The 13278-nt window shown below is 43.5% G+C and overlaps 1 protein-coding gene across 1 annotated transcript; it reads left to right on the top strand.

Annotated features, from left to right (window-relative positions):
* The first annotated feature begins 102 nt into the window (after window positions 1-102).
* On the top strand, window positions 103-12857 carry PNLDC1 (poly(A)-specific ribonuclease (PARN)-like domain containing 1). The gene is made up of 19 exons (XM_008948701.1): window positions 103-152; window positions 256-329; window positions 1981-2014; window positions 2151-2274; window positions 3001-3089; window positions 3178-3278; window positions 4563-4642; window positions 6542-6679; window positions 7620-7689; window positions 7941-8026; window positions 8253-8308; window positions 8730-8732; window positions 9420-9484; window positions 10336-10389; window positions 10585-10627; window positions 11199-11298; window positions 11778-11953; window positions 12126-12224; window positions 12785-12857. The coding sequence occupies exons 1-19, from the start codon at window positions 103-105 to the stop codon at window positions 12855-12857; spliced, it is 1515 nt and encodes a 504-aa protein (XP_008946949.1).
* The last annotated feature ends 421 nt before the right edge of the window (window positions 12858-13278 follow it).

Genomic DNA, 13278 nt, shown 5'->3' with positions numbered 1-13278 from the left:
GGTCAAGAGGCGTTTAGAAACCCCCTGTTCTGATGCCGCTGGAACGCATGCTTCGTATTTCAGAATTTCATTTGTGTTCTTTCCACCTCAACAGCCCTTGATATGGAGTTTACTGGCTTACATTCAACCTCCCCACAAAATAATGAGCCCAGGTAAAGCTGTTGGACTTAAAATGTGAAGGAGACTTGCTGCTCCACCTGTGCGTGGTGAACCTTGTTTCCACTCCCCTCCCTCCGATTCTGTTTTTGTTCGTAGCCTGTTTGGCTCCCCTGGGGAGTGGTACCTGAAGGCCAGGGGGAGTGTCCAGCGCTTCACTGTTACCCAGCTCGGTAAGTGCTCCTCTGACTGAGGAGTCTCCTGCCCTCCCAGGGCGAACTGGTCTTTCCAAACCAGCTGGTGAGCCCTGCAGGTGGCTCTGCTCTTAATTCTCTCCTTGCAAAGCCATTTATTTGCTGTGGTAGGGCTTGGGATTTTTTTACTCTGACATTTAATACTATCAACTTTCAAATATTTTAAATAACTTAAAGTCATGTGGACCATATACTTTTAACTGGTCTAAAGTTGTTAATATGTAAATATTGCAGGTACAAATACAGGGCTTTTAAAACAGAGAATGTGAATAAAAGGTAGGTGACAGTAGCTCCTATGCAAAGCTCTGTCATTTTATATAGTCTGTGAGTAAAGGGACTATAAGGAAAATGAGGGTTAGTGTTTCTGATACCCCTAAAATAACCATAGAATCACAGAATGGTTTGGATTGGAAAGGACCTTAAAGATCATCTTGTTCCAGCTCCCCAACCATGGGCAGGGACACCTCCCACTAGACCAGGCCATGCAAGGCCACATCCAGCCTGGCCCTGAACATCTCCAATGATGGAGTGTCCACAACTTCCTTGGGCAACCTGTTCTTTCTTACATCCTCACTAAACACATGGTGGCGGGCTATTGATAGTTAAAAGCTACTTAGAGGTCAAGAAACAAGCTCAAAAACTTTGAAATACCGTTCAGAACCTTAAGCTGTGTAAGATCTCAATGTGCTTTTTAGAGGTTAATAGGAAAGAAAAATAAAACCTAAGTAGCAAAAACCCTGTTTCAGTTCTCTGTGGTGCCTAGCTCCTTCTAAATGCTTTTGTAGTGGAATCGGACTCACAGACCCATGTGTAGGATAACTGGCCAGCATGCCATATGGCAGGAAAATGGGCTAATTTAGTGCACTTTGGGAGAAAGGTTAAGATGCTTGCAACTATGGGATTCCTGTGTTACCTCTGGGACTGGAGACCCAACGAACTGGCACATGGAGTGGCTGAAAGGAGGGAGTCTTATGAAGGAAGGTAAGATGGTCCTTTTTCAGCTAAAACAAAAGCAAGCAGCTTTGAGACAGATTTTGAAGGCCATACTGTCTGAGTGAAGAAGTTTGCCTAATTATCTGCAAAATTAATATTAAAATTACAACCCTGAGTATGGTAAGGAGCCTAGTGAATTACATGCTAAACATGTATGACTATGTTACTCAACTCTCCACCCAAATCATGCTAAATGTCACCTAGAAGGCAGGGACAGTCAGGGTTAGGATATGAAAAAACATGATGGGAACACACCTCTTGTGGGGAGAAGACTGAAGACCTAGCAGACATGGTTGATGGGCTGTACTCCTCTTCCTAAGGCAGGGACATATTCTTGGTACAAGCTGTGCCTTCAATGTGTGGCATTACTATTACATGTTATTCCTATTGCAAAGACCTGCACCTCCAACTTTGTTGGATATTACCTGGGAATTACTGTCTCAAGCTTGATTTTTTGCAGCTCTCAGGGAGCTGGGGAGTGGCCTGTCAGTTGCTGTTACGATTTGCACTGTGTGTGGCACTGATGTGAATGGGAAACACACAGCCCATTAAGGGGTCCCCACATCCCCTTATCTCCGTGTCACAGTATCTGTAGGCTAAATGTTGCCATTTCAGCTGAGGTTTCTGTCTCTTGCAGGGCTGGCAATATTCTCAAAAGAAAATTCAAACAAGTAAGTAAAAAAGCAGTTTTCTGTTATAGAGATATATATTCTGTTGAGATTGTATGTAGAATTCTCTCGGGAGGAGTTACTTCTTGTGATTATCTTGTAAAGATAATTTTTTTTTTTTTTTTTTTTTTTTTTGCAGGTATGTGGTGCATTCATACAACTTTTTTCTCTTCCCATCAACATGGGGAGTTGCAGATGTCGAATTCGCCCTTTCAGCATCTAGCATTCAGTTCCTGTCTCATTTTGGCTTTGATTATAATAAGGTATGTAATCTCTCTGGCAGAAATCTAGAACAGAGAAAGTCTGTGCAATTACAGGAGAAATTTGGATTAATATCCCTAAATGTACATTTCTGAGTTGAATAGCATCTTGCTAAAAAGTACAGCTGCATTATGTGGTTCATTATCCGTGGGGAGAGCGAGCGCTGCTTTTTCTGAATGGCTGTAGAGGCAACAGCCACATCTTTGTCAGACTGAGACAGATCTCCCCACCTCAAAAAAGGAAAACCTGTCCCTGGTGAGCTGAGGAGTTATTAAATGGACTCCAGTGGGAGTCTTTACTAGCCATGGAGGTGGGGAAGTCTCAGTTTACCTGCATCTTATGTATTGCCACATTTCCTATAAAATTCAGACCATGCCATCACATAAAAGCACTGTTCAACAATTTCGGACAGGAAGCATTGTGATTTCTTGGCACTTGAAGTATCTCATTCAAGGAAAGTAAAAGCAGAGAAAATGAAAATTGCTTACAGCTGACAAAAGTCCTTTTCTTTCCTCCATCCATAAACACACCTTCCTTCCTTTATGTAAAGATGCATCTTGGATTGCCTATAGCTGGTATTTTTGTGGAAGATAATCTGAGAAGGGTGGACACCAGCATCTTCCAAGTATATGCAGTTATCAGCTTAGCTAACCTACTATTCTCTAATTTGTTGCAAGAAAGTCCAGGGTAGCATAGCCAACCTGGCATGTTTTTTCTTCCCCCCTCAGTTCCTCAAGGATGGAATCCCATACATGAATGAGGTACAGGAGAAGATCCTTAGCCAGCATCTCTTAGCAGGTAGCTGGAAATTCAGCAGGTGAGCACTATTCAGGGAGGTGACTTCTCGCTCATCTCTAAAGAGGTTTTTCTCACACTCTGCCTCTTTCCCCCTCATCCTGCTTTAGTGCCTTGGACAGGGATGTGCTGAAGAAGGCTATTAATGAAGTGACCTGTTGGATAGCTGCAGCAGAGGAAGAGGAGACTATGATTCTGCAAGATCTGAGTAGTATGAAGCAGGGTGCCTCCCTTAATCACTTGCAGGCTCTTGAGTGGCGCGATCACTTCCAAACGTCTGGGGCTGCTGCTGTCCTTTGCTGCCTGTTCTCTTAAACTGCTCTGTGGAGAGGGGAAGTGCCTGTGCCCATCCTGCCTTTACAAATCTTTGCCTCTGTCTACACCTCGGGGCTCTGCTTCTCTGATCCACTGGAGTGGTGGTCTTTCTGTAGTGGAAGTGAATGCCTAGATGCTTGGAGCTCTGAGCTAGGTGCTTTGTGGTAACCAGCTTCCATTTTATGCCACTTCAGAGCAGCAGCTGGACAATTTGTAGTTGCTCTGTATCAGGACAGCTTTTGGCTTGTTTGAAATGCTGGGTGATCTGTTTTTTACTTCCCTTGGAGAAGGGAGACACCTGCAGTTCGGAGCTTGTTCCTTCTCATGTGGAGCAACAAAGAGCCCCATGGAGACACATATATATATATATGCCAATGGGGATAAGCAGGGCACTTAGCCCCTGTAGTAGCTTTTGGGAGCGCTGGAGCAAAGCTGAGGAATTCCTCTGCTGTTTTGGAGGAGCTGTGAGACAACGAATTGTAGCAAAGCATAGTTTGCAGAAACCAAACCTTAATCGTCTAGGTCAGAGAATAAAATACAGAAAAGGTCAGGAAGGACAGAAAGTATGTAAGGCTTTGTTTGTTAATGCTTTTTTCCAGAGTATGAAATACAGGGGGTGGGGAGTGTGCTGTGTTTTCTATGTCAGCTGTAGTAGATACGATACTGAAATCTAAATGGGGTGAGCACCTGTGACAAGAAAGACTTTTATATAAGTAAGCAATAAGACAGGTTAAGTTGTCCTTTTGGATGCTGCTCAGAAGAGGACTGGGTTCCTTATCAGCTGTGGGGGAAGGCACATCAGTACCTTTCCTGTGTGCTTGGCTTCTGGGCGTGCTGCTCTGAAGCCTTCCAAAAACCAGTCAGTCATCTTCAGAGTAGTAGCCTTCCTCCCTCACTCCTTACAGTTAATCTCTTCCTTTCTTCTGTGTCCTTACAGAAGCTTATTTGCCTGAAATTCTTACTGTGACCTTTTTTTTTAAGTTTTGCCCTTTCTTTTTTCCCCTCCATATCTTTTTTCTGTCATCATGCCTGGTAATGTACCAAGGTCATAAGTTCAGGAGTGTTTTCTAAACACTGGGGGAGAAGCATTTAGTCAGTCCTCCTGCCTAGAAAAATGTATTTTCCTAAATAGACTTGTCTGCACCTCTGAAGATTTTACTACTGCTTTTTGTTTTCTCAGACTATCAGCTGTTTGAAGTTCAGCTGGTTCTGAGACAAGCTCTTCAAAATGTTTGGACACAGCCTCTGGGAGACAAGAAGGTGAGATGGAAACGTGGATAGAAAAGAAGGTTTCTCTGTAAAGAGTTAGGACTGGCATTCTTGCTGGGACTCTGAAATGTTGCTTGCACTTTTACTGGTAGGGTTCAGGAGGAGAATGCAATGACAAAGGGACATTCTGGGAAGTATGATATGAGACTGGGAGTTTTGGCTGATACACCTGAAGGTTCTGCAGCCGTTCAGCGAGATTTGGACAGACTGGAGAGCTGGGCCAAGAGGAATCTAATGAGGTTCAACAAGAATAAGTGCAGAGTCCTGCACCTGGGCAGGAGTAACAAAAGGTACCAGTACAGATTAGGAGGAGACCTGCTAGAGAAAAGCTCCGTGGAGGGGGACCTTGGAGTCCTGGTGGACAACAAGTTGTCCATGGGACAGCAGTGTGCCCTCGTGGCCAGGAGGGCCAATGGTGTCCTGGGGTGCATTAAGAAAAGTGTGTCCAGCAGAACAAGGGAGGTCCTGCTCCCCCTCTGCTCTGCCCTGGTGAGACCTCACCTGGAGTATTGTGTCCAGGTCTGGGCCCCCCATTTCAAGAGGGACAGAGATCTACTGGAGAGAGTCCAGTGGAAGGCTATGAGGATGACTGGGGGACTGGAACACCTCTGCCTTATGAGGAGAGGCTGAGAGACCTGGGGCTTTTCAGTCTGGAGAAGAGAAGACTTAGGTGGGATATAATTAATGTGTATAAATATATGCAGGCTGGGTGTTAAGAAGAAAGGGGCAACCTCTTTTCACTTGTACCCTGTGACAGGATGAGGGGCAATGGTCACAAGCTGGAGCACAGGAAGTTCCACCTCAGCATGAGGAAGAACTTCTTTACTGTCAGGGTTCCAGAGCACTGGAACAGGCTCCCCAGGGAGGTTGTGGAGTCTCCTACCTTGGAGACTTTTAAGACCCATCTGGATGCGTTCCTTTGTGACCTGCCCTAGACTAGATGGTCCTGCTCTGGCAGGGGTTTGGACTCCATGATCTCTGGAGGTCCCTTCCAACCCCCAAAATTCTGTGATTCTGTGTTAATTGTGGGATCCAAAAAAAGGAATCCAGAAGACTGAGTAACTTTGGTTTCTGTTTGTCTTGTAGCCACAAAATGCATTGGGCAGGAAGTGCTTGTCCTTGGGGCACTTCTGGAGGGACCCTTTTTGTGTCTCCAGATTTTATCAGATCTCCCTTTCAATACCTCCCCAAAAATGTACAGTTTTTAGCCTTTTTTATGATATTTCCTTTGCTGACCTTTTCCCATGTAGTTGCTTTGAAGACTTCTGCTCTGTCTGTTATATGGCTTGCTGTTTTGCTGTTTGCTCTTTTTACATTTGGTGCAATATTTTCTGAATTAAACCTATGGCTGCGGACTTACTCATACCATGCACCATGTTTTGAGGTGATACCTGTCAGTTGTTTAGAAATAGATTACTGAAGTTTTGTTGGGTTTGTTGTTTTGGGTTTTTTTTGCATTAGTACTATTTTGGTCTGATAACCAGCATGAACAGAGTGACAGATTTACACAGCCTTCTCACGTGAAGCATAGCCTTTGGGCACTTGGTTTGTGTGATTGCTGTTGGTTTCTGGTTTTCAGTGCCATGGACTTAGCATCTTGGTGTCAAGTGAAATTGAACTATGTTCAATTCTGCTCAAAAAAACTGCTGTGGTAGGAACCACCCTCTTAACAAGAAAAGCATGAATAGGACACCTTTAGAGCAGCTACTGCAGCATTGATCTCCATATGGAGAGAGAAGTGAGACAGCCCTGTGGTCCCAGGGGATACATTATTTCTCCATCTTTCACAGCTGAGAAGCTGAACTTGTCCTCAGCGTTAGTGACTTCTGGTAAGCAATGTACATGCAAGTAGCATGGAGAGCTAACAAAACCAATGACTGTTCTTTTCAGGTAATGGTGAAAAAAGTGAGTCCACAGCATCGTCAGCTTTTGGAGAACTCTCGTTACGATTTCTGCCGGAAGGAGCTCATCCTCCTGTCTGCCCGGGGCTTCACCAACCTCTTCCACACACTTGTTAAAGCCAAGAAGGTAAGGCCTCCTCTCTACTCTCTCATTTTTCATCTCTGTTTGATTTACCACACTGCTTTTAGAGGGATGATAAAAGATAAAGTAGAAATTCGTATTAAATAACTTAAATCATTCATTGTTATCCTGTTCAGTTATCAGTAAAACTGTGATGAATTTTCAGATTGCAGTCATGGTTAGAAAAAATGAGTGTTCAACGTTTCATCTTCTTACTGACCAGGTCCTGCTCCCAAAGGAGGCTCAGAATTATGGATCCAACCACTAGATTTCCCCTTGTGGCTTTTCTATTACTTCTGAAAGCCAAGTGGAGGTTGTCTAGGGGAGGGGGAGCCAGAACCCGTTCTGCAATGTGTTTCTTATGTCACTTGAGAAAATGCAGGAGTCAGCAATCTTGAAAACCCTTGTGTTGCACAACATGAGTCACCATCTAAAAAAAATGAGCAGATTCTAGCTTTTTTGGGCAAAAGATGCTTTTCAGCGTGTGACAGACCAGTTTACTGGGCCACGTGGACCATCGGTCTGATTATGTGTGGAAATTCTTAAGTTCTCCATGCAGATTGTTGAATGAATTTCAGCTTCAGAAGGCTATGAGATGTGTGCAGGCAGAGGCTGTCCCTCCCCCTGTGAGTGAGCCTATAAAATTGATCACTGGAAGATTTTTCCAGTGTTAGCTGAACTGAGAATCCACCTAGCTCCTTAGGTCTACTCAAACTAGAATGCCTCTGGAAAAATACTCTCCTTAGAGAGTCCTCAAATGTTTTCTGCTGAAAGCAGTAGTCCTCCTGAGAGCGTTGCAGCCTGAATGACTTTTGGGTGAGCATGTGTAGATGTTGTGCATCAGAGGAAAGGCTTAGAGTTGTTGAGCATACTCAAAATTGGTTATCTCTGAGCTCTCTTCAAAAATACACTCCAATGTGCTGTTATCTTTATATTTTTCCTTTAGCCCCTGGTGGGACACAACATGCTTATGGACCTTATGCATCTTCATGACAAGTTCTACAAGCCCCTTCCAGGTAATGCTGTAGATGGCTGCTGTCCCCAGGCTGCTGCCTTTGCAGTGGGGATGAGACAGTAAGCACAGTGGTCATTTGCCACCCCAGCCGCCCACAGCCCTTAGCAAGCAGCAGTGCTAGTTGCCTTTTCTGAGCTCTGACTGCTGGAGTGGTGCATTGTTCTCTGACCTCACCTCTCTCTCTTACTCATTTGAAATACCTTTGGCTTTCCCTCAGTGTTACGATGTCTCTGTGTGTGTTTTGCTTTTCAGAAAGCTACCAGGAATTCAAAAGGAACATTCATAACCTGTTTCCTGTTGTCATAGACACCAAGACTGTAACAAGATCCATCTGGAAGGTGGGATGCAAAGGTCTTTTTGTTTGGAGTTAAAACTTGTCTTTCACCAAAAGAGAGGGTGTCTTTCCTCAGCTCCTTGTGGTTACAGAACTGTGACCAGCTCTCAGTGTTGTCCTGAGACATTCTGATTTTAGATCTCACTTAATGAATCAGCAGTACCAGTAAATGAGCTCACTTACCATGTTGTCTGTCTTAGCTGGTTTTCTAACATGTTCTTCTTTTATAGAAATGTCAATTTCCTCGAGTATCTAATCTTTTGGAGACATATGTGGTTTTGTGCAGGTAAGTGGTGGGCTATAAAGCCTTCAACAATCCCTTTGTTTTCTTGGTGAAGATATTTCAAAGTCAGTCATTTTATATATTCATACTTGCCATCCTCCCAGATGTTTTTCAGCTGGTTTCTTGTCTTTCTAAGTTTAAGAGCAAAAGATTTGCTCATCTTCCTTTTAAAGTCATTGTGCAGTAAATGATTTGTTCTAAGTCACTACTTGGTGTTGTACCACCATTACTTCATTGGTCACCAGTTTGGCTCACAGTCTTACATACACCTTCAGAGCTCTATGTTGCTTATATGGTGTTATGAAATGAGTGAATTTCATTTCTCAATGAAAATAAAACCTAATTTCAAATGCCAGTTCCCAAGAAAGAGCTGCACCGAGCCCAGAGCAGTAACTAAATGCACTCTTCAAGTGGAGCACATGAGTAGGTGTCATATCTCATTAGCTTAGCCATGGTGTGGTAGAAGAGTTCACTTTTTTATGCTTCTTTTGTGGATAAACTGTATCCATGTAAATTTTGCTAAGAAAAGGAAAATGTCACCTCCTTCTCCACATCCTCTACTTCCAGTAAGGAGATGCAAAATCAGTCCTTATAAAAACAGGATTGGGATTCTGGGTGCCTTGGGTTTTTTTGTTCAATTTAGCAGTTTCAGACTGCAGATTTTAATGAGTTTTTTGTGCTTATTTGTTCTTTATTTCAGACATTCCATGGGAGTCTCTATTATTCTGTTCTTCCAGAGTTCTACATTCAAATAGAACCATCTAGTCAAACCCTTTACTTGGAGTGTTCCATTAGTTTTTAGTTCTGTTCACATTTTTTGTATGCAATTAGAGTAGTCTTGCTGCTTAGAAGGTTTGATTAGGGGAAAAGACAGAAAAAGTATTCATGAGTTAGTTTTCAGGAAAAAAACTGGTAGATATTAATCAGCAACATATCTTTGCCTTTTCATGGAATGGCAAAGATACTTTTGCCACTTGTTTTTTGATACTTTTAAAGTTCCTTTTAAAGTCTTCAGTAGCTTTTTCTGAAATGAAGCCACAGGTCACTAGAGAACAGTAACTTGCCTTTAACATAATGAGGAATCATGTCTTACACATCCACTTGTCTTCAACAGCAACCTGAATCCCAAAGATTCAGCGTGGCCAGTGATAGATCTTGCAAGCGACTGCTCAAGATACGGTATGTTCTTAAGCAAATCTTCAAAGTCCAGTAGCTAAAAAGGGTTTTGTTTTATTCTGTGGGTGTCCACATGCAAAGCATGAGTGAGTGCCAGTGGGTCTGCTGAATATGCACCTAGCTGTCAGTACGTTTTTGTTCAGACCCAAAGCCTGGGCTCCCAAAACACTGTGTCTTCTGCACATCCCTGGTAGCTGCCCAGCAGGTTGGCATCGTGCTGCTAGCACAAATGGCATTTATGCTGAGTTGGGCTGAACTGAGCCCAACTTAGGGCTGGAAAGATTCTGTAGCCCTTGGAAGGGGCAAGAGGAGGTGGGAAACAATGGTCCTAGAATGGAAAATAGTGGGAGGGAGGTCCCAGAAAGTATCAGGAGCTCGGTGGCTCACATGCAGGGTTAGTGGTGCTGCATGCACAGGGGGGGGGTGTTCAACACACGGTGTGGTACTGGCTGTGAGGCAGATGTTTCCTGGCTTCTCCTGCCAGCGTTGGTGTCCTGCAGCACAGGGCCTCCTGTGGCTTGAAATAGTTCTCATATCATCAATAACGTATATAATGAAATTGGTTTTAAATCTACATGAAAGTTAACATTTTTTTTTTAGTGTGTATCTCACTGAGCTTTTCAGACGTTTGTAACTGCTGCTTTTTTGTTGGTATTGTTTTAAAATGCATGGCAGAAGCATAGGTTTTCTGTGGGGTGTAAGGGTTTCAGGGTGAGGAAGGAAACAGAGCTGAGGATGGGGGGGAAAACCCTCCAGAACAATGGCTCCTTTGACTGTTACGATTCTGCAGTGGAGCAGTTTCCACAGTGTGCTAAAGGTGTTTACTCCTTTCTGATTTTGTTGGATGCTTACAGCTGAGAAGCAGTGTCCTCACGAGGCAGCCTATGATGCGTTTCTCTGTGGTTCAGGTAAAATGCTTCTTCAGAGTTTGTGCCAATTCCTGTCCTGCTCTGTAGCTCTATTTTATGCTAAGAAATATTTGTTTATATACAGTCTGTTGCTCTTAGTAACTTAGCTGCACTTCATTGAGTTTCTGCTTTCCATTTGTGTAGTTATGTTTCTTTAGCTTTGTTCTAATGCCACCTCATTATTCCTCCTTCTAGTTCTTCTGAAGTCAGCTCATTTGCTACTGTGCAGATCCACAGAGTGAGTGATGTTTAAATGTTTACTGCAAATTGCATTACATGGATGGGTCCTATGGGAAATGGTCAGTTCACTCCGGCTGACTTTTTGTTTTGCAGGCTGGCCTTCCTTTTGGATAAGAGAAAGTGTTATTGGAAATGTCACTGTTCTAATTAGATTTTTATTTTATAAATCTGAAAGTAGTAGCTTTATGTCAAAGCTGACATTTAGAAAATGAAATCAGGGGGCCATGCAACGGCTCAGAGGTTGGGAAATGGCATTGTGACTTCTTGATCCTTCAACAGGCTCTCTGAAGTTCAGTTCACTTGGTTAAGGGTCAAATCATTTTCCATTAGTTTCCTTTTTTTAAATTTGTGTCATTCGGTGCCTTCAGATAAGCTCCTAGGAGGCAACTGCCCAAATCCCTTACATTTGCTTGCAGCTTTTTGTCTTCTTGTAGAAGATAGCAATATCTGAAATGCCTATTTTGTCACTAGTTAAAGCGCTCCTTCAGGAACTCTGTGCTTCAAAGACACTGTGCAGCAGCGTGGCACTGGACAAACAAAACTTTGTTCCGTTTTGTTTTCTGATGCAGTGATGCAGTGCAGGCTGATCCTTCTTTCTCCCAGTATCTCACCGTGCTAGCTGAGGATCTGAACAAAGTGAATCTCATCCGAGGTGGTGTTGCAAGCATTGTGCGTATGAGTTGCAGGTCTGTGACCAGTTCGTGAGGTGTGTAGGTCAGTAGACTAGTTGATGGCCTCATCAGAGGAGAAAAATCTGCCAGTGCCCAGGCCCACCTTGGCAGAAGCTGCTGTCATGCAAATGACACAACTGACCTTTCAAAATGGCAAATGAGTTGAATTTCTGCTTTATGAAATGTTCTGATGCTGTTATCATGTAAGGTGGCATTAGTCGGTTTACGTTGTCCTGATTCTCTCTGCTCTCTAAGAGATCTTGCTGTTTCTCTGGTGGTTTCTCTGTGGTAATTGTGACAGTTTGCTTTTATGACTTACATTTAGAAGAATCATGGGACAAAAGAAAAATCATTTTAGACCAACAGCAGTGTTGTACAGCTCATCTTGCATATGTGTCACGTCTGCATGTTTTCTGATTATATTAGTAGTGCTTCTGTAGTATTCCCGGATGTGTCTCAGTATTGTACATTTTCCAGAATTTTTCTGGGGAAGATGTTCCCCTCCAGCGTCCCCCTCTCTTGGTTGTCCATGTCCGAGGCTGGCCAGGGCTGAACGAAAGGCAGATTTACCAAGAGTTTAAAGCTCTTTGTCGCTTTGATGTCAGACGGCTTTCAAAGAACCAGTTCATTCTGCTCTCCAATAAATTTAATCAGTAAGTGACTGGGAAGTCTTCCTTTTTTCTCACTTGGTCTTCTCTGATCCAAATCTTCATCCCACGTCCCTCTGCTGTGACAACTCCTAGATAAAAGGGTTTCTGCCCTGAGCTGTGGGATGCTGTGAGCAGCCTGGAAGCCCAGGGCTCCTGACCTCTGCTGTCATTACAGTGTCAGGCTTGTTCTGCGGGATTACCAGCATCACCCTCACCTGCGGATTTCCATCTATCGCCACTGGAGACACTCTCCGCGAGTGAACTGCCTGCTGCAGTGAGTTCTGGAAGTCACAGGAATGGGGAGGGGGAGAACGGGCCCCTTTCAGGGTGCCTGGCCCTGTCACAGCAGCAGTCTGCCGCTCTTTGGCAGCGTTCTTCTGCCAGACCTTCAGGAGAACAAGGGAAGCAGGTTCGCTTGGTGACTGCTTGGTGTCTGCTTGTGAGCTTTGAGACCTGGGCAGCTGAACTCGAATCTTGATCCTGATTAACCAGGGAATGTCACTCCCTGGATGGCACAAAGCTATGTATGTGCTGTCCTAACAGAGGGTTATCTTAATGAGCTGTAGTACCAGCTCTGACAAGCTTGAGGAGAGAGAAGCAGTCTCCTGGGTGTGGGGTGGATATAGTATTAATATAGCAGAATCAAAATCTTAGTTGCAGGAAAGGATTCCAGATTCAAAGTGCACCCCTCTTGTGAGGCAGTGACAGTAATGTTCATAAGGGGGGAATTTATGACCTGACACAGTTTGGAAAAGAATCTCAGTGCTTAATAAAAATCAAATTAAGCCGTAAATATAAGTAGCCTGATGGCATTTTATTATTCTTGCCCTCTAGAGTCTCTGGCATAGTGGCACTGTGGTCTCTCCTGGCCTTTGTTCTTGGAGGAGCTCCTTGCTCTTCACTTTGAAGGACTGCTTTACAGATGAGACATATGGAACCCAGACCTTGTTTTTCATTTATCTGTTTTGTTTTGTTTCATTTCATTCAATAAACTGTGAACAAAAAAAAAAAAGTGAATAGTGCTTTTAATTGCTTTCTTGGTAATGAGTTTTTAAAGAGGATGTGTTGGTTTCCAATTTGTGGTATTCTGTAATCTGTTCAAAGCATAGTCCCCGCCTGAAGAGGCAGAGATGGTTCTTTTTGATGCCTAATTTGTTTGGATCTTCTGTTGGTTCTTCACAGCTATTCGTAACCTCAGTTTGTTCCCAATGCTTGTGCTACTCCATAAAAAACAATTCTGATGAAGTTTGGGAAGTTATGAAATTAAAGAGCCTATTTTTAGCTTCAGTTGTAAAGCAGGGAAAATGTCACTGTTTACCAAATGAAAA

The sequence above is a fragment of the Merops nubicus genome, unplaced genomic scaffold (genome assembly GCF_000691845.1).
Source record: "Merops nubicus isolate BGI_N331 unplaced genomic scaffold, ASM69184v1 scaffold23381, whole genome shotgun sequence".
NCBI classification, from domain to species: Eukaryota; Metazoa; Chordata; class Aves; order Coraciiformes; family Meropidae; genus Merops; species Merops nubicus.
This window is presented reverse-complemented; position numbering and strand designations above follow the sequence as displayed.

Excerpts from the sequence above, each read along its gene's own strand:
- PNLDC1 (XM_008948701.1), top strand. The coding sequence starts at position 103 with ATGGAGTTTACTGGCTTACATTCAACCTCCCCACAAAATAATGAGCCC. Across the intron at positions 153-255 it reads CCACAAAATAATGAGCCCAG|CCTGTTTGGCTCCCCTGGGG; the intron begins GTAAAGCTGTTG and ends TTTTGTTCGTAG. Across the intron at positions 330-1,980 it reads CTTCACTGTTACCCAGCTCG|GGCTGGCAATATTCTCAAAA; the intron begins GTAAGTGCTCCT and ends TGTCTCTTGCAG.